Source organism: Glycine max, chromosome 11 (assembly GCF_000004515.6).
Source record: "Glycine max cultivar Williams 82 chromosome 11, Glycine_max_v4.0, whole genome shotgun sequence".
In the NCBI taxonomy this organism is placed as follows: domain Eukaryota; kingdom Viridiplantae; phylum Streptophyta; class Magnoliopsida; order Fabales; family Fabaceae; genus Glycine; species Glycine max.
Genome location: NC_038247.2, coordinates 23,820,613 through 23,841,967, shown reverse-complemented (window position 1 = coordinate 23,841,967; position 21,355 = coordinate 23,820,613). Strand labels below are relative to the sequence as shown.

Below are 21,355 nucleotides of genomic sequence, written 5' to 3'. Positions count from 1 at the left end.
GACTTTTGATTTTCTGTAATGACTGTCCCGTTTATTATTGTATCATTTTAGGTTTAATATAATTTACATTTTAAAAAAAAAAAAATTACCCTTATTTGTCACAAAACCATTTACATTTTCCTTTCCCCGTCCTTCCTCTTTCTCTCCATAAACCCCACTGGTTTGACGAAGAACAATTTGATTTGTGGCAGCAAAATCAAAATGGGAACATCAGTGCGAGTAACGCCACTGTGTGGAGTGTACAATGAGAACCCTCTCTCGTATTTGGTCTCCATTGATGGCTTCAACTTCCTCGTCGACTGTGACTGGAACGACCACTTCGACCCTTCCCACCTTCAACCCCTCGCCAGGTCTCTCTTTCTCTCTCTCTTGCATTTTATGACCTACCCTTCTTAAGGGAGCAAAACAAATTGATTTTTTTTATGTGGGTATCTTTGTTTCAAACCCCTCCCCGTTTGAGGCATTGAAACTAGAAAGAAGAAGAACAACAATGTTTTTTTTTTTTTCGTGGGGTGGGGTTATAATTGTGAAAGCCAATGGCATTGATGTTCTAGGAATGTTTCTGGTGAACTTTTTTATGTGGGTATCTTTGCTTCATAACAAAATGTGATTTTCAGCTCGAATATTGATTTCTATGAGGTCTTTTCCTTCATTCCCTGTTTGTTATTGAGGCAGTAGAACTAGAAAGAAGAAAATTATAAATTTCTTTTTGTGGAATGAAGCTTGTGTTTTAGCCTTTTAGGAATGTTTTATTTTGTTACCTTTGATTTCATATTGAGGTTGTGTGGTTGGCATGTAGGGTAGCATCAACCATAGATGCTGTTTTGCTTTCACATGCGGATACACTTCACCTTGGTGCCCTTCCATATGCCATGAAGCGGCTTGGACTCTCTGCCCCGGTTTATTCAACGGAGCCTATCTACAGATTGGGCCTTCTCACTATGTATGACCAGTACCTCTCATGAAAGGTGAAATTCCATGCTGGTTTGTTTGATTTTTTGTTGTTAGGAGGAAGATTTTTTGTGCTTGGTGGTTTGTAGGATGTTGAATATCTCGTCCTCTTCTGTGTGTGTGATTGCCTTTTTAATGACTAGATAGAATTTGGAAAATGTGTGTTATATAACTGAATGGTTAGGTTGAGGTATCTTGTTCTTTTTGTAGCAAGTGTCGGGGTTCGATCTGTTCACGCTTGATGATATTGATTCTGCTTTCCAGAGTGTAACGAGGATAACATATTCTCAGAATCATCATTTCTCTGGTAGGAATTTGAACAATTGTTGTAATGTGATGCATTGAAGTGGTAGTATGCATTTTGTTTAACTCCACTCTTTCACCTCCGTATTCTCTCTTCTTTTGCCCCACTGTTATCTTTTTAGTTTTTATATAATATAGGCTAGTTTCTGAACCATAATCTCATTCAACCCTTTATTTGTTGAAATGAAATTAAAGGCCTTTAGGAAATCCAAAGTTCCCTGCAAACTGAAACCCTTTAACTGAGCAGCAGCTCTCTTTGAAGCTAAGGGTATTTCTCATAGGGGAGCCAAAAATGATCAATTTTGAAGCTGTTGCTAGCCTAATTTTTTTATGTTTACCATGCTATATAGTGAAAATATGTTCTTTTGTCACCTTTCATGGTTATTTGGTAAAATAGAAAGTGCCCTGAATAATAACAACTTCACATATTTTCAGTGTCTAGTGTCTAGAATTATTTGCATGAATAGAAGATTTTTGTTAACGACCAGAGAAAATTGATTCAAAAGTTTAGTTTATTTGTGAATGCACCTCAATTTCAAATATTTTGGAGCTTTGAATTGAAAGAAATCTAGTATTCATGTGAATCCACTTCATAGTATTTTCAGAAAATTAATACACATTTTTGTGGTAAAAAGTTTACTGATTTACACTATGTGAAGTATTTATCCATGTTGCAGAAGTTAGAATGATATAAATGCATACAGTGATTGATGATATGAAATTAAAGCATGCATTATCAATTCATAAAATTAAAGCTTTTGATGTGACTATGTGAGACAAAAAAATTTCGACACTTCTATGAAATAGGGTATTGTCACCCCAACCTCTCATGTAATCTTCTCGATCAATGCTATTTAATCTTTTAGAGTACCTCTCTGATTCTAATATGCCTTCATGTTTCATTACTGTTAGATTTCAGCTTAAAACCAATTGGCTCTAAGTAAAGTTTCCCAATAAATATATAAGATGCACCCTCTCTATCTAAGGCCAGTTAGCTTTGAGTGTGAGGGGGGATGTTGGAAAAAGTCACCTAAATTGTGGTCACCCCTAGATAGAGGGTGTGTGTTGAAAGTCTCACATGGCGGGTAGTCGTGGGCAAAAGGGGACATATTGAAGTCCCACATTGACTAAAGATAGTACCGAGATAACTATATAAGTGAGGCAATTCTCACATTACACGTCGGTTTTGTAGGGCTGAGTTAGGCTCATAACCCATGTTCTGACAACTAATTAATATCCCCTCATTTTGGTTGTGCTATCTTTATTGACATTTTAATTTTTAACCACTTTTAGGCAAGGGAGAAGGGATAGTGATTGCACCTCATGTTGCTGGACATCTTCTGGGAGGTACTATTTGGAAAATTACAAAGGATGGTGAGGACGTCATATATGCTGTTGATTTTAATCATAGGAAAGAAAGGTAAATTACCCATGGTTAAATTTTATCTTATATATCTTTAGAGAGAAAAAAGGAAGCTACTTATCAATCAAATTTTTATTAGGCATTTGAATGGAACTGTTCTAGGTTCTTTTGTGCGTCCAGCTGTTCTAATAACTGATGCTTACAATGCTTTGAACAATCAGCCTTACAGACGTCAAAATGACTAAGAATTTGGAGGTAACCATCTTTTTAATCTTGTATTGCAGCACTGTGATATGACTAAGATGGATTTTCTCAGTTTTTGCTTTCTCGAAAGCTGTTAAGAGAAAACTGAAATGTTTTATGTTTAGTACATTCACTGATGAGGCAAGCATATACTTTAATCTTAATCAAGAAATGAAAAAAAACTGTTTAGGATTTATGTGCTTTGGTTATTCTGATCATATATTTTGTTTATTATTTAGATATCTTAAAGAAGACTCTAAGGGCAGGTGGCAATGTATTACTACCTGTTGACACAGTTGGACGACTGTTGGAACTTATTCTGATGTTGGAATTGGTCAGTATAAGACACATTCTTATACTCACTTTCTCCCCTTTTTCCCTACAGTATATGTGAGTTAATATCAGATTTTGTTTTTTGCAGTATTGGGCAGATGAAAACTTGAACTACCCTATATATTTTCTTACATATGTTGCATCCAGCACAATTGATTATGTGAAGAGTTTCCTTGAGTGGATGAGTGATACCATAGCAAAGTCTTTTGAAAAAACTCGTGAAAATATATTTCTTTTGAAGTAAGTGGTCTCATCCTTAACTTACAGTTGGAGTAAGATATTCATGTCGATTGTTTATTTATATGTTGTTTTTTGGTTCTCAGAAATGCTATTGACGCCTACTTACTGTTGACATGTTAAACCTATGATTTCTTTGAGTTTCTTGAGATATCTATAGTAAAGGTTTTTTCCAATAAGGAGTGAAAATTGAAAAATGACCTTTCAAAGCCTATTTGTTGTCGCAGTTTAAGTTATCAAACAAATCAATAATATCTTGTTATGATTATGATTGCTAATGCTATTTTGTGTCTAAAACTAGACTGCTATGCTTGTACCTGTTGGTATGTCACCCTTCTGATTAACAAGACTGAGCTTGACAATGCTCCAGATGGCCCAAAGGTTGATTATTTTGTATGCTTATCTATCATCAGACCAAATTCCTTACTGACTCTTTCACATGTACCTTTCATAGGTTGTTCTAGCATCCATGGCAAGTTTGGAAGCAGGCTTTTCTCATGATATATTTGTTGAGTGGGCCAATGATGTAAAAAATCTTGTCCTTTTTACCGAAAGAGGCCAGGTATATTCTTTAGAAAAATTTCTTTTTCCTTTGTCTTTCAGTATTCATGTGAATCACTATAAATTATTGCATGTTTCTCTACGTTTATTCTCCTTAAATGTTGATTTCAGTTGCATTTGCATTTTGAATTTCAATATGAACATTGTTTTAGCTTTTCCTGAGGCATCAAAGATTAAATAAGTGAGGGAAAGGATGTGCTTAAGTTTGCAGTTGCTAGTTACTGCAGTGCTCTATAAAATATTCTCCTTTGCATTTACTGATGACCTACTTTGATACTGGTCCTTGTGAATATAACGTAATGTTGTTCACATGTTGTTTCTAAAGTAATGTGGCATGGGCATTGATTTTTCTGTTGTGAAAATATTAGATAATTCAAACTTTTGGAATTGAGCTTCTTCTGTTGGTTATTGGATAGTGATCGAGTTTAGTTCATAGCCTTACCTATTTGTAAATTGTAATATACCTTGGCTTGCTCTTTCTCTCTTGTCTTCGCTAATATAATGCTTGTGACCAAAACATCCCCATCTTTGTATCCGTTTGGATATATCTTTTCAATTAGCATTTGAGGTGATACAATCCTGGTTTCCACCCTTACAATCTTCCCACCCAATAATTGTCTTGCCTTTATCTTACTCAATTTTCAACCACACATAAACAGATACAAATGCTGCTAATTTTCCGTCTTTTGTCTTTTGTTATTGTTGTGTTTTTTAAATTCTATCTTAGCAGGCTGTATCTTCTCTTCTATTAGCCTTACAGAATATTGTTTCAAATTTATTTTCATAAAAATATGCTCAATGCTTGTGCTAATAATGTTTGATTTCCTTTTTTTCATTTTTGAGCAATGAGAATGTAGAAAAGATCATTGGTCATGTAATATTTTTTATCTGTGATGTATTTTCTTTAACAGCTTAAATTTGATGTTTTTTATTTTAGAATGTGAGCTTGAGCCTAACTCAAAAACTCCAAAAACTAACTCATGGAGTGAGGGTTGCATCTTAATTATATATTCTATCTTGGCCTTATATCTCTAGCCAATGTGGGACTTGGGTTTTTCTCAACAGTTATCATTTGTTTCAACTGATCCTCATGTGTTTGGATGCGTAGTTTGCCACACTAGCTCGTATGCTTCAAGCTGATCCACCTCCAAAAGCTGTCAAAGTCATTGTGTCCAAGTGTGTGCCTTTGGTTGGGGAAGAGCTAATCTCCTATGAAGAAGAACAAAATCGAATTAAAAAAGAAGCTTTAAAAGCCAGTCTTGTGAAAGAGGAAGAATTGAAAACATCTCATGGGGCTGATAATGATACTAGTGATCCAATGGTCATTGATTCTGGCAATAACCATGTACCACCTGAAGGTACGAGTTGTTGTATAAATTTGGTACTGTTCTGTTAAATGTAAAATGTAATTAGGTAATCAGAATTATCCATTTCAGATTCATGTAATAATTACATTTTCTCCTTAACTGTCTGATTTTGAGTTGTGTTGTGTATATTTGAAAATTTCTATGATTATAGAACTGGACTTTTTGTCTTCAACTGGTTTTGTGTCTTGATAAGTACTGGGCATTCTGAGTTTTAAAATAAAAGACTACCATTTCAACCACATCAAACAACATTGAATTGTCTTTGGAACATTATTCATCTTTTTATGAACTTTCGAATGTGATATTACTATAATATAAATCATGTCATATTTACCTTAAAACATGAACTTTTTTTCCTTCAAGATATGCATATTCACAGACAAATACATACTCCTGATCTGTGAGTTTTAAAATGAAAGACTACCATTTCAACCACATTGAATTGTCTTTGGAACATTATTCATCTTTTTATGAATTTTCTAATGTGACATTACTATTTAATTTTATTTAATATAAATCATGATTTACCTTAAATAAACAGATCAAGGGTATGGATTTATCTGCGAATATGCATATCTTGATTTTTTTTTCATTTTTTATTAGTTCTTACAATTTCGATAAAGTTCCTTCACTATTTGATTTGCACTTGCAGTGACTGGTCCACGAGGCGGAGGTTACCGGGACATATTTATTGATGGATTTGTTCCCCCTTCAACGAGTGTTGCTCCAATATTTCCCTGTTATGAGAATACATCAGAGTGGGATGATTTTGGTGAGGTCATAAATCCAGATGATTATGTAATTAGGGATGAAGACATGGACCAGACAGCAAAGCATGTAAGTTTCTTTTTTGAAACATCTACCTTTCTTTTTTCAAAAAATCTACCTTAGTGTTTATATCATGTTTGTATTCTGAAGTAGAACTTGCAAGTTTCAATGGATGGAATATAATTAATTTACTTATTCGAGAGTATGTTCAGACTTGCCAAACATAAAGTCAATTACATTAATGGATCATAAACCAGAAGGAAACTTTATAAAGGAAAAGCGAAAGCGAAAGCGGAGGAGCTGCTCCAGAAACAGGGAGCAGCGAAAGCGGATCATTTTCTGTCTTCCCTACTACAGCATCAACCCAAGCTATTTCATAATCTCCCAGCTGCAGTTGAATTTATATTCATTATTCAAAATTATGAATTCCCCACCCTAGTGGGATAAGTTAGGTTGTTGTTGCTATTCAACATGATAAATAACATGCAAGTATTAAAAGGAACAGTTCATTCAGACATATTTTTTTACCTTTTTGAAGAGTACATTACTCATGAGCTTCTCAGACAGTTGAACCTATACTCAGAAAAGCATACCATGATTAATTTTGACATCTTGCAAAGCTGTTTCAGAAATGTATGAGAATTGAAATCATTGTACCTTATAAGCACATAAATCAGAGGTAACATCAATTGTCTCTTCAATTTGGGGAGCATAAACATGTGGACAGACATGCTTCAGGCAGTGCTGTTTCAGATGCTCTGTAGCTTCAGCTGATCCATGCACCAAAACCTTTCGAAAAATCATTATGTATTCGTCATCATGCATGATACAGAAACAAAAAGGCAAACTGAAGATTAAGTGTAACACTCAATTGAATTGCACCACTCAATTGAATTGCAGCCCTGGTCAAAGTATTGCTTTGCTCAAGATACCATGGTATTTAAAGGTGGCAAGATAAACTACCTAATTGAAGCTGTTTCATTTAAAAAATCATGAACATCCAAATATAATTTACAGAAGATTTAATGCAGTGCTTCAGTTAACTGAAAAGCACCAAAGTGATCCATACCAGCTTCAAGGGAGCCACATGAGAGAGAATATTTTTAATGGATCTTCCATCTGAACGTCCTTCAAAATCCATTTAAACCAATGAACACCTGACTTGCACCTGGACAAAAATAATGTCAACACCTTACACTATCATTTGTAAATTCGGCAGATTTAAGATTTATAGAAGTAGACTGATAAACACTAGATATTAGAAACACAAGAAATGCATCTGTACATCAATAATTAAAAGAAGATTCCATGTCCCACAAAAATGCTCCCTATCTGATGTGTTTTGCACCCCAATTAAGAGGGGTGACAAATGATGAAGAGCATGATAAAATTCAAAATGCACATAACAAAGTGATTCCAACTCTAACCAATTACATCTATATTTTGCTTGATTTATTATACGGAAAAAAACATAAGATGCCTGTGAGACAAACTTAGAACAAAGACACATACAAGTATCTAAGAAATAAATAATAGGTTTGAGGAACAATTCAGTAGCAGGATTACTATGACTGCAGGAAAAACAGACAAAATATCATCTTTAGTAAAATCTCAAGAACAGATAGACTTAAAATCTTTGAGAAAATCATGAAATTTAATGACATTCAAAGTGCAAAAATGGAAAAGGAAAAAGAAAAAAGATTAACCTTGGTTCCTCTAATCAATTTCTGAAATACAACAGTAATATGTCTCAATTCAAAACACAATTATATAAATTTACTATTCAAAACAAACAGAAACGTTAAAATATAATAAATAAAAACTGTTACTTACAGTCCTTTCATCAGATACGACTTTTGATGGCTTTGTATCAAGTATCAAACTTGCAGCACCTTCATCTAGTTTTCCATTTATATCACTTCCACCCTGATAGAAAATAGGAAAAACGATATTCAAGGATTATTATTAAAAACATAGGGTTGAAGTATAGATGCCAGCAAAACTCTCCATTCCTCTAAATCAGAACTCTTAAATGACATGTGAGAAAATATTTCAGTCCAACAGCACACTTACTCAGGAGTGGTAAAGATTAAACACTATTGGACCCAGTCAATCCAACTTCAAACTTTTTTTTTTATAAAAAAATATATAGATATTCTTTCCCATAGCCAATCTTGTTAGTATGGAGTGGGCTAGGATCATTATCAACAAAATAACTTGAAAGAAAAAATTAAGAGGGATCAAAATAATTAAAATTACAAAATATAAGTAAAATATTATCTTTTAGAGATGATTTTAAATATTTAATGAAATTATCTAAATATTAAATAGTTTAAATTAATTAATTTTATAATATTACAATATGGTTTCTACTTTGTTAATAATATTGTATTATTTTTTATGACTTGTAAAACTTTTATTTGTTATTAAATAAAAAAAAGAAAATTTATCTATAATTTTTTTAAAAGCAATCGCAAGAAACATTAAACATTCTTAAAGAAGAGAAAATTTGTATTAAAATATAAAAAAGGAAAAATCTATAAACTTTTCATCAAATTTAGAAAATTAACCATATTTTTTTCAAAATTATTGCAAAATTTGCATGTATGTCACCGCATCTTTTCGTATAAAAATTATATTTGCTCATATCTTATTCAAACTATATCTTATCTCTATAATTTATGAAAATATCTTATCTCTATAATTTATGAAAATACCATAATTGATTGGTTAGTTGTTCTGGTAGTGTTTTGTAAAAAATTCATATATAATTTTGTTATCGTGATAAGAAATTTCAAAAAAATTATATTTTTATTTATTTTTTACTTAATTATGATATTATTATATATTAGATAAATAATATTTTTTATTATTGAGAAACAATTTTTTGTAAATGATACAAATCTTATTTTTAAAAAACTCTTTTTGTCACATAAACTTACTCCAATGAAAAAAAAAACTATAAAAAAAGTTTTTTCACTTAAAAAATTCTTTAAAAAATCTCATTAGAGATGCTCTTATCATTATGCTTATAAGGAACTCTGCATTGTATAAGATCGAGTAAGAAAATATAAGGATAAATAATTAAATTAGATAAATTGATTCTTAAAAGATGAAAAATATAAATTTAATCCCTAAATATAGAAAAAGTGTGACAAATTAGTCTTGTTATTATATGTGTGAGATTATTTTGTCACTAAGCTGTAATGTTCAATGGCCAATTTGATAAAAAAAATGTATTTTTTAAAGACAAATTTGACATATTAAGTTGCAAATTTTAGGAATCAATTTGTCATTAAATTATTCATAAGACTAATTTGTCGCACTTTTGCACATTCAGAGACTAAATTTGAATTTTTTTATCTTTTAGGGATCATTTTGTCGGTGTTTCACACTGTTTGAGAAAATTTTTGACTATTTACCGAAAATATAAATAAATTAAGTTACTAGGCACAAGTGATTAATACACTGAAGTTGAGTTGAATGTTTAGGTAATATTCGAGTTTGAACCTTAGCAAAAATAATTCTTGATCAAATGTTATTTATCTTTCAATTAAACTTCGGATTAGCCAAAAACTCTTTCTTCTAATAAACAAGAGGGTTATATATATATATATATATATAAAAGCAGTTGGTTAGTAGTTACCGTTATACAAAAGTTTGCATCTTTATGACCATTTGTAATTATGTAATTTTTTTTATTTAATCATTAATAAAATTATTTAATAAATTAATGACATTCATCTAATCTTGTTCCATTACATACTACATTTTTATAAAAAAAATCAAAAGAATGGTTCATTCTATGAAATTTAATCTAGAAATGAAAACTACACTAAATTTGTTCATTTTTTATGTAATAAATATTTTGAAATACAGTAAAATATCCGAATTGAAAAAAATAATGAAATAGAGTAAATAATACTTTCTTTTAAAATAAACATATAAAAATCCAATAAACTTTTTAAAAAGAAAAGGAGGAAATGAGTAATATTATATTTCTAGATTATCATTGTAAACGGTGATTTGAGATTAGAATGCATATTCATTAAAGTCTTCTTTTTAACTTTGAATCTTTGAAAAAAAAATTCTATTTATTTGTTGTTTTGAAATTTAAGATAATATTTATGTTTTCAGTTATACCATTGTCAATATTATTTTCTCAATATAAGTGTTTGCATTTGAAAAAAAAAGTGTCTTAAAATAAATATGATCATAACTTTTCTATTACTTTTTCAACTATGTTTCTAGTAAATGTCACTTTAGATTTTTAATATAATATTAATACTAAGATTAGTTTTATGAAATTACTGCTATTAGTTTTTTTATAAGTGTAAAACAATATGGAATGCAATAATTAATTATACATAAAAATTACTTCGGTTGCTTTTTAATTGCTGAATATTTGAATTTATTTATTTATTTTTTGTTTTCAAAATTCAAGATAATATTTGTGTTTTCAATTATACTCTCAATTATCTTTTTCATCTCAAAATAAGTGTTGCATTTAAAAAAGATATATTTCAAAATAACTATTATGTTACTTTTTCAATGTAATAGTATTAATTATTTTTTTCCACTAATACCTATAATAAGTACCTCTTTAATTTTTCAATACCTGAATGTTCATATTTATAAGACTCAAGTTAAAAATGATGTTTATTCCTTTTAATATAATCAAATCTATAATATTCATTACATTAATTATTTTTTACTAGAAATAATCATAATTTAAAGAAGAGAAATAATGTATTGATAAACAATTTAAAGATAGAGGAGTATTAATTATAAGGATAGTTTTGAAAAAATTATAAATTTAAGACAAATTTATTCCTATAAAATATAAGTTAAATATTATCTTTTAGAGATGATTTTAAATATTTAATGAAATTATCTAAATATTAAATAGTTTAAATTAATTATATTTTATAATATTACAATATGGTTTCTACTTTGTTAATAATATTGTATTATTTTTTATGGCTCGTAAAACTTTTTTTGTTATTAAATAAAAAAAAGAAAATTTATCTATAATTTTTTTAAAAGCAATTGAAAGAAACATTAAACATTCTTAAAGAAGAGAAAACTTTATTAAAATATACAAAGGAAAAATCTATTTACTTTTCATCAAATTTAGAAAATTAACCATATTTTTTTCAAAATTATTGCAAAATTTGCATGTATCTCACCGCATCTTATCATATAAAAATTATATTTGCTCATATCTTATTCAAACTATATCTTATCTCTATAATTTATGAAAATATCTTATCTCTATAATTTATGAAAATACCATAATTGATTGGTTGGTTGTTCTGGTAGTGTTTTGGTAAAAAATTCATATATAATTTTGTTATTGTGATAAGAAATTTCAAAAAATTTATCTTTTTATTTATTTTTTACTTAATTATGGTATTATTATATATTAAATAAATATTATTTTTTATTATTAAGAAACAATTTTTTGTAAATGATACAAATCTTATTTTTAAAAAACTCTTTTTGTCACCTAAACTTACTCCAATGAAAAAAACTATAAAAAAACAGTTTTTTCACTTAAAAAATTTGTTAAGAAATCTCATTAGAGATGCTCTTATCATTATGCTTATAAGGAACTCTGCATTGTACAAGATCGAGTAAGAAAATATAAGGATAAATAATTAAATTAGACAAATTGATTCTTAAAAGATGAAAAATATAAATTTAATTCCTAAATATATAAAAAGTGTGACAAATTAGTCTTGTCATTATATGTGTGAGATTATTTTGTCACTAAGTTTAATGCTCAATGGCCAATTTGATAAAAAGTTATATTTTTTAAAGACAAATTTGACATATTAAGTTGCAAATTTTAGGAATCAATTTGTCATTAAATTGTCTACAAGACTAATTTGTCGCACTTTTGTACATTCAAAGACTAAATTTAATTTTTTTTTATCTTTTAGGGATCATTTTGTCAGTATTTCACACTTTTGAGTAAAAATTTGACTATTTACCCAAAATATAAATAAATTAAGTTACTAGACACAAGTGATTAATACACTGAAGTTGAGTTAAATCGTTTAGGTAATATTCGAGTTTGAACCTTAGCAAAAATAATTCTTGATCAAATGTTATTTATCTTTTAATTAAACTTCGGATTAGCCAAAAACTCTTTCTTCTAATAAACAAGAGTGTTATATATATATATATATATAAAAGCAGTTGGTTAGTAATTACCGTATCTTTATACAAAAGTTAGCATCTTTTATGATCATTTGTAATTATATAAAAATTTCTTATTACTTAATCATTAATAAAATTATTTAATAAATTAATATAGGCTGTAACTAAACGATTATGACATTCATCTAATCTTGTTCCATTACATGCTACATTTTAAAAAAATAATCAAAAGAATGGTTCATTCTATGAAATTTAATCTAGAAATGAAAACTACACTAAATTTGTTCATTTTTTATGTAATAAATATTTTGAAATACAGTAAAATATCCGAATTGAAAAAAATAATGAAATAGAGTAAATAATACTTTCTTTTGAAATAAACATATAAAAATTCAATAAACTTTTTTAAAAAGAAAAGGAGGAAATGAGTAATATTATATTTCTACATTATCGATTGTAAACGGTGATTTGTGATTAGAATGCATATTCATTAAACTCTTCTTTTTAACTTTGAATCTTTGGAAAAAAAAATCTATTTATTTATTGTTTTTGAAACTTAAGATAATATTTATGTTTTCAGTTATACCATTGTCAATATTATTTTCTCAAGATAAGTATTTGCATTTGAAAAAAAAAATGTCTTAAAATAAATATCATGATAACTTTTCTATTACTTTTTCAACTAATGTCTCTAGTAAACGTCACTTTAGATTTTTAATATAATATTAATACTAAGATTAGTTTTATGAAATTACTATTATTAATTTTTCTTATAAGTGTAAAACAATATAGAATGCAATAATTAATTATACATAAAAATTACTTCGGTTGCTTTTTAATTGCTTAATATTTGAATTTATTTATTTATTTTTTGTTTTCAAAATTCAAGATAATATTTGTGTTTTCAATTATACTCTCAATTATCTTTTTCATCTCAAAATAAGTGTTGCATTTGAAAAAAAAATATTTCAAAATAACTATTATGTTAGTTTTTGGCTTTGTCTAGTCAGCAATGCTGACATGTTCAATTCTGTTCAATTTTGTGCAATTCTATTCATTTTGTTTAATTATGTTACTAACTAACTAACTGTTTGCTAATTTTTAGAAATGTTAGTTAAGTATCAAAATGATTTTATATAATAAGTAAAAACAAAATAGCACTAAATATAGCATGATTGAGAAGGAAAATGGTTAATCTACCTCCAAACCAAGACATGTCTTATGAAATGAAGACGAACATTTATCACATAAAATAAGTTCACCACCATAGTGACAAACAGAACAAATGTAGTCATTCTCAACTAGAGACAAACCACTGAATGATTTTCCACTAGTTTCCCTTGTCTTATGATCATGCATCATTTTTATCTAGCAATCTAATAGTGATCTACCATCTTCCAAAAAGATACCAGCAGAGGGTCTGCAGGTACTACTGCCACTAGCATGATTTTCCAAGCCAACAAAACTGTATATTCCCATGCAACAGTTACACTTGATTCCATCACGAGTTATTTTCCCATCAGCAAAAGTACAGACTTTACGGTGCCTGCCTTTCACCTTATAATAAACCTTACACCTTGGTAAGATGATGCTGTTGTCTATCAGGTAAGACAAAACATTCAGAGGTTTATGATTTATAAGAGAAGGGGCAGACACCTTTTGTGTCCTCTTTTTTTATCTTAGCACCCGTGGAGCCAATCCATTGCTTTGGCACTTGGGTATGTTGGCCTTTGAATTCCCCAAGCTCTTCCGCTTTCGATTTCCAGCTGATCTACAAACTAGATCCCCGCTCCAAACCTGATCAACATTTTTTTTCATTCATGCCTGAGACATTTAAATGTTTCATGTCAGACCTAGCCAATTTAGAAATACTTTTTCCCATACAAAATCTGCATGCTACATGGAGTGTTGGGAATCTTCGATTTAGTGGAGAAATGTATATTATTCCCCTTTTCTTATTAGTTGGAGGTGGATAGTCAAAAATTCATCCTTTTAACAAATGGTTCTTTGCTTTCAGTATCTATTGTTTTTTATCAGCCCGACTCATGTTGGATATATACGAGCGATAATACTGCTCAACAGCCTCAGGACAAAACTTAGGTACATCTTCAACTTCATCTTCAACCAGAGAAGATGAAATAGTTGGAGGAAAGATATCTGGATTCTGAAATTTTCTGATGGATTAAGAGGCACATATGGAAGATGACAGTCTACTGTAGGATCAACTATACTCTGATCATTTTGGAGCTGCAAGGAGTTCGTGTTGGGGTCCTTTTCCATATCTCTACAAACTTCAATGAGCGAAAGGTAAAACTTTTTGCCCTGCTTATCAGGAACATTATACCTGTAACGCTTAATATTATTTTTATTTAACCACTCAATTTTCCATCCAAGACATACAAGATGTTTTTGTAATTTTTCCATCCATAATGCCCTATCTGCTCGGTTGAGAGCAAGTAGATATTCCCTACATAATGCAACTTCAGAGGTTTCCAATAGTGTGACCTTAAATGAGTTGAGGATCTATTTTCTCTATTTTCTTCAGACCAGAAAGCACCACCGGGGCCAATTTCTTTTTGCAACTTGGGTAAGACCTCTTTAACAGGAGGAACTGGTTCTTTTTGCACAACAATTTCCTTATCAGGAAAGGTCACGCTTAAGTCAACACTAGCCATAGCTTCAACAGATTCGGGTTCCGGTGCTTCATTTAATAAACTCCATGGAAGGTTCAACACTAAGATAACTTCATTTACCGTAAGAGATAAGTAGTCATTAATCACCTCCATTACTAGATTTCTCCACAAGTACTTCATATTACATGTCCACTCTCGAATCTTCTCAATTCCATTTTTTATGCGTACATCATACCAAATCTGCTTAGCCGAAACTGCAACAAACGATTTCCTCTTCCGCTCCTCAACCAAATCAAGAAACACCAAGTTCCCCTGCTGCTCCCACTCCCCAGTAACTTCATGCCAGTCCTTAGTAATCCGCAACCGATGAATTCCAACTTGCATTTCATCACCCAAATCGGGAAAAAACACACTCCTCTTCTCCATTCCGTCACAGTGGTCGTCGAATATAACACCTTCCCACCAAGCTTTCTCATAGTCCACATCAACACACAGACCGAACTTACGGTCCCCTCTCTCAAACTCAACCAAAGGAGACATTGGATTAGAGGTGACAGTATATTTATAGATCACTATGGGTTCAATAAAAATGCTATTTTTTCAATCCACTTGGATCCCAAACCATGGTGGTTGGGTTCAATAACATGTTTTAGGTTTTGTCCAGTCAGCTCTGCTGACATGTTCAATTCTGTTCAATTTTGTGAAATTCTATTCATTTTGTTTAATTATGTTACTAACTAACTAACTGTTTGCTAATCTTGTGGGCTAAGATCATTATCAACAAAATAACTTGAAAGAAAAAATTAAGAGGGATCAAAATAATTAAAATTATAAAATATAAGTAAAATATTATCATTTAGAGATGATTTTAAATATTTAATGAAATTATCTAAATATTAAATATTTTAAATTAATTATATTTTATAATATTACAATATGTTTTCTACTTTGTTAATAATATTGTATTATTTTTTATGACTTGTAAAACTTTTTTTTGTTATTATATAAGAAAAAGAAAATTTATCTATAATTTTTTTAAAAGCAATTGCAAGAAACATTAAACATTCTTAAAGAAAATAAAATTTGTATTAAAATATTAAAAAGGAAAAATCTATAAACTTTTCATCAAATTTAGAAAATTAACCATATTTTTTTCAAAATTATTGCAAAATTTGCATGTATCTCACCGCATCTTATCATATACTAATCATATAAAAATTATATTTGCTCATATCTTATTCAAACTATATCTTATCTCTATAATTTATGAAAATATCTTATCTCTATAATTTATGAAAATAACATAATTGATTGGTAGGTTGTTCTGGTAGTGTTTTGGTAAAAAATTCATATATAATTTTGTTATCGTGATAAGAAATTTCAAAAAATTTATGTTTTTATTGATTTTTTACTTAATTATGGTATTATTATATATTAGATAAATATTATTTTTTATTATTAAGAAACAATTTTTTGTAAATGATACAAACCTTATTTTTAAAAAACTCTTTTTGTCACATAAACTTACTCCAATGAAAAAAAACTATAAAAAAACAGTTTTTTCACTTAATTTTTTTTTAAAGAAATCTCATTAGAGATGCTCTTATCATTATGCTTATAAGGAATTCTGCATTGTACAAGATCGAGTGAGAAAATATAAAGACAAATAATTAAATTAGACAAATTGATTATTAAAAGATGAAAATATAAATTTAATCCCTAAATATATAAAAAGTATGACAAATTAGTCTTGTCATTATATGTGTGAGATTATTTTGTCACTAAGTTCTAATGTTCAATGGCCAATTTGATAAAAAAAATATATTTTTTAAAGACAAATTTGACATATTAAGTTGTAAATTTTGGGAATCAATTTGTCATTAAATTATCCACAAGACTAATTTGTCGCACTTTTGCACGAGACTAAATTTGAATTTTTTTTATCTTTTAGGGATTATTGTGTCAGTGTTTCACACTTTTGAGCAAAAATAATTCTTGATCAAATGTTATTTATCTTTTAATTAAACTTCGGATTAGCCAAAAACTCTTTCTTCTAATAAACAAGAGGGTTATATATATATATATATATAAGCAGTTGGTTAGTAGTGACCATATCTTTATACAAAAGTTTGCATCTTTATGACCATTTGTAATTATATAAAAATTTCTTATTACTTAATCATTAATCAAATTATTTAATAAATTAATATAGGCTGTAAGTAAACGATTATGACATTCATCTAATCTTGTTCCATTACATGCTACATTTTAAAAAAAATCAAAAGAATGGTTCATTCTATGAAATTTAATCTAGAAATGAAAACTACACTAAATTTGTTCATTTTTTATGTAATAAATATTTTGAAATACAGTAAAATATCCGAATTGAAAAAAATAATGAAATAGAGTAAATAATACTTTCTTTTGAAATAAACATATAAAAATTCAATAAAATTTTTAAAAAGAAAAGGAGGAAATGAGTAATATTATATTTCTACATTATTGATTGTAAACGGTGATTTGTGATTAGAATGCATATCCATTAACCTCTTCTTTTTAACTTTGAATCTTTGAAATTTTTTTTTATTTATTTATTGTTTTTGAAATTTAAGATAATATTTATGTTTTCAGTTATACCATTGTCAATATTATTTTCTCAAGATAAGTGTTTGCATTTGAAAAAAATGTCTTAAAATAAATATAATGATAACTTTTCTATTACTTTTTCAACTAATGTCTCTAGTAAACGACACTTTAGATTTTTAATATAATATTAATACTAAGATTAGTTTTATGAAATTACTATTATTAGTTTTTTATATAAGTGTAAAACAATATAGAATGCAATAATTAATTATACATAGAAATTACTCCGGTTGCTTTTTAATTGCTTAATATTTGAATTTATTTATTTATTTTTTGTTTTCAAAATTCAAGATAATATTTGTGTTTTCAATTATACTCTCAATTATCTTTTTCATCTCAAAATAAGTGTTGCATTTAAAAAAAAAAATTCAAAATAACTATTATGTTAGTTTTTCAATGTAATAGTCAATAACATGTTCTAGGCTTTGTCTAGTCAGTTATGCTGACATGTTCAATTCTGTTCAATTTTGTGCAATTCTATTCATTTTGTTTAATTATGTTACTAACAAACTAACTAACTGTTTGCTAATTTTTAGAAATGTTAGTTAAGTACCAAAATGATTTTATATAATAAGTAAAAACAAAATAGCACTAAGTATAGCATGATTGAGAAGGAAAATGGTTAATCTACCTCCAAACCAAGACATGTCTTATGAAATGAAGACGAACATTTATCACATAAAATAAGTTCATCACCATAGTGACAAACATAACAAATGTAGTCATTCTCAACTAAAGACAAACCACTGAATGATTTTCCACTAGTTTCCCTTGTCTTATGATCATGCATCATTTTTATCTGGCAATCTAATAGTGATCTACCATCTTCCAAAAAGATACTAGCAGAGGGTCTGCAGGTACTATTGCCACTAGCATGATTTTCAAAGCCAACAAAACTGTATATTCCCATGCAACAGTTACACTTGATTCCATCACGAGTTATTTTCCCATCAGCCAAAGTATAGACTTTACGGTGCCTGCCTTTCACCTTATAATAAACCTTACACCTTGGTAAGATGATGCAGTTGTCTATCAGGTAACACAAAACATTCAGAGGTTTATGATTTATAAGAGAAGGGGCAGACACCTTTTGTGCCCTCTTTTTTTATCTTAGCACCCGTAGAGCCAATCCATTACTTTTTCAACTAATGTCTCTTGTAAACGTCACTTTAGATTTTTAATATAATATTAATTCTAAGATTAGTTTTATGAAATTACTATTATTACACAACTACAAAAAGAAGCTTCTACATCGGTTGAAAACCGGTATTTACGACGGGCCCCACACCGTCTTTGTTCCAGATGTCGTTGTATGTCGACAACAACAACATCGGTCATCCTAGGACCCGTTTGTGTAATGCAAGAATACAACGTCAGTGGCTATAAAAGAATAGACGTTATAAAAAAGGATTCAACGACGCACATTTTGAAGAACCCGTCGTTGTTGGGGTCCATTTCAACGACGGGTAGGCTAAGACCCGTTGTTGTTTTGGTCCATTTCAACGTCGGGTTAGCAAGACTCGTCGTTGTTGTTGTCCATATCAACGTCGGGTACGCCTAACACCTGTATTTGTTTTGTTTCCTGTCAACATCGGTGGCGGGCTCACCACCGATGTTGTTTGGCAGTATGTCAACGTCGGTGGTGAGGACACCGTCATTGTTCTTTGAGGTTTCAACGACGGTGGCTCGAGCACCCGTCGTTGTTGGTAAATAAGGCTATAAAGACGGGTTTTGATAAGGACCGTCGTTGACTGCTCACAAAATTTGGGTTATACCATTCAAATTTCAAAAACAAAGCTACATTTATATACAACAAACATATATAAATACATTTAAAGGATAAATAACACAATCATGCATCAACCAAAAGAAAAGGGATATCGACGGTGACACTCACAGTGAGAATGTTATAGGTGGTTCAAAGTTCATCAAAGCCTTTCATGCATGCATTGTTTATATATATGAAAATAAAACAAAACCAGAAAGGGTATATATATATATAATTACCACTCGAGCCAATAAGCAAAGGGAGCAATGGACACAGTAGCAAAGAGTTGTCGATAAGCAACAAGGACAAGAGGGCTCATTCCAGATTCTATTGCAAGCATTTAAGTAATGTTCATCACTGCATAGACCAATTGCACAAGAACCATTAAGAGGAATGCAAGTAGACCGGCACCCATATTAATTCTCTCTTTCTCACCCCTCAGTCTTAATTTGAACTTTGGAGAGAGTGTTGTATGTGATGAATGAAATGCATGAGAGTGATGAAGTAACTTATAACTAGTTGATTCCAGTCATGTGCATGTCAACAAAATTTAATGATGCTTCTGATAGAAAACAAGGCAGCAAGTAGGGTTCACCGCGAATATTGAGAAGATAGATAGAACATACCTGTATACAGCTGCGTTGAACCATTGCTATTCATAGAAATTGTTACTAGTCTTCTGTGTTGGGCCAAAGATCAAATTTGCATCCTTTCAGGCCAAGCAGAATTTAACCTTCGTGCAAAATCTTCCACTTCCCTACAAGAAAAGAAACAAAGTCATCAAATGCAACATAAAAGACAAAACAAAAAAATGAACCACTCAACAATTAGCTGACAAGATTATCCTCTTTCATAGGTTATATTTTGATATCACCATTCCACAAGTTGTCAACTAAAATTAAATAAATGAATGAACTACTACATAAGACAAATGCAGCACGCTCAACACTGAATTCAATTAAGCAAGACTCCTCTTGATTAATAATATTTTAAATGGAATGCAATCAATGAAACATGCACTAAACTAGTCAGGAAGATTCTGCATTTCATCAAATGACGATATTAATTGCATGCAGCATTCAAAATATGAGAATTTCACCCAACTGCTTTAGCACTAATTACCTGAGCATGTGACAAACTCCTCAAGAACTCTCTTTAATCATATTTTTCATCCCTTGGTCCCCTTCCCTTGGAATCCCTGCAATCTCTTTAATCATAATAATGATAATATCAACCAAAATATTATTAGACTGAAAAAATGACACTAACAGTTGATATAATGTATGCCTAGCTGATCAATTCAACAATTCATGTAAGCCTAGCTAATCAAATTTTAGAACTAGAACATTTTTCAGTTTCATGTATTAACTTATAGTTCATGAATCCACAAACAAGGAGGAAACACACCTCTTCAATGCTTGTGCTGCTAGTCATTTTGCTGCTACTGAACTTTAGGAGCGGAATCAAAGCAAAAGCAAGGTCAAATGATAATATCATCTGCTCAAATGATAAAATCACTTATTAGAACAATCTTATGGTAGATAATCCACATATTGAATAACTAGTCTTGAACCCAAATTTAGGTATATAATAAACAAACAACAACAAAAGATTATCTCAATTACCTTCAAAATAACACTTGAGGCAGATTCAACCAAAATCTCCAGCCCCAAGGTAGCCATCAGTCATGCAAAAACAATGATACCCTGCACAGGAAATCTTATTAGTTATTAGCATGTACCTCTACCAAGCAACCATCCAATGACTGTGGACACTTCATTTGTTCACTTAACTGCTGCAGTGGCAAGCTTGGTGGTACTATAGCTGCACTAAATTGTTGCTGTGGTAATCAAATGCAGATGCAATGCAGTAGAAGGGGGTAAAGACAATATATTACTACAATTATATGAAATTGAGTAGGTAATACTAAGAATAGAATATTAGTAGCATGACCGAAAATAAAATAGCCGCTGTGTCAAATAACATAACAATTGTCTCAAATACAGGAAAAAAAAAT

At 29.8% G+C, this 21,355-nt stretch overlaps 1 protein-coding gene and 1 pseudogene across 1 annotated transcript; one reads left to right on the top strand and one right to left on the bottom strand.

Moving 5' to 3' along the window:
• Positions 1-105: 105 nt before the first annotated feature.
• LOC100816785 (cleavage and polyadenylation specificity factor subunit 2-like) lies at positions 106-6,660 on the top strand (annotated as a pseudogene).
• On the bottom strand, positions 6,365-8,013 carry LOC102662981 (cleavage and polyadenylation specificity factor subunit 2). Its single transcript, XM_006591164.4, has 5 exons — positions 7,960-8,013; positions 7,196-7,294; positions 6,784-6,915; positions 6,655-6,699; positions 6,365-6,514 (listed from the first exon to the last, which is right to left on the bottom strand). The coding sequence occupies exons 2-5, from the start codon at positions 7,265-7,267 to the stop codon at positions 6,365-6,367; spliced, it is 399 nt and encodes a 132-aa protein (XP_006591227.1). The 5' UTR covers positions 7,268-7,294; positions 7,960-8,013.
• Between the last annotated feature and the right edge of the window lie 13,342 nt (positions 8,014-21,355).

Coding starts and splice junctions, on each gene's coding strand:
- LOC102662981 (XM_006591164.4), bottom strand. CDS start 7,267: ATGGATTTTGAAGGACGTTCAGATGGAAGATCCATTAAAAATATTCTC. Junction 6,916..7,195: donor ATGTGGCTCCCTTGAAGCTG/GTATGGATCACT, acceptor ATTTTTCGAAAG/GTTTTGGTGCATGGATCAGC. Junction 6,700..6,783: donor CTGATTTATGTGCTTATAAG/GTACAATGATTT, acceptor TTCTGAGTATAG/GTTCAACTGTCTGAGAAGCT.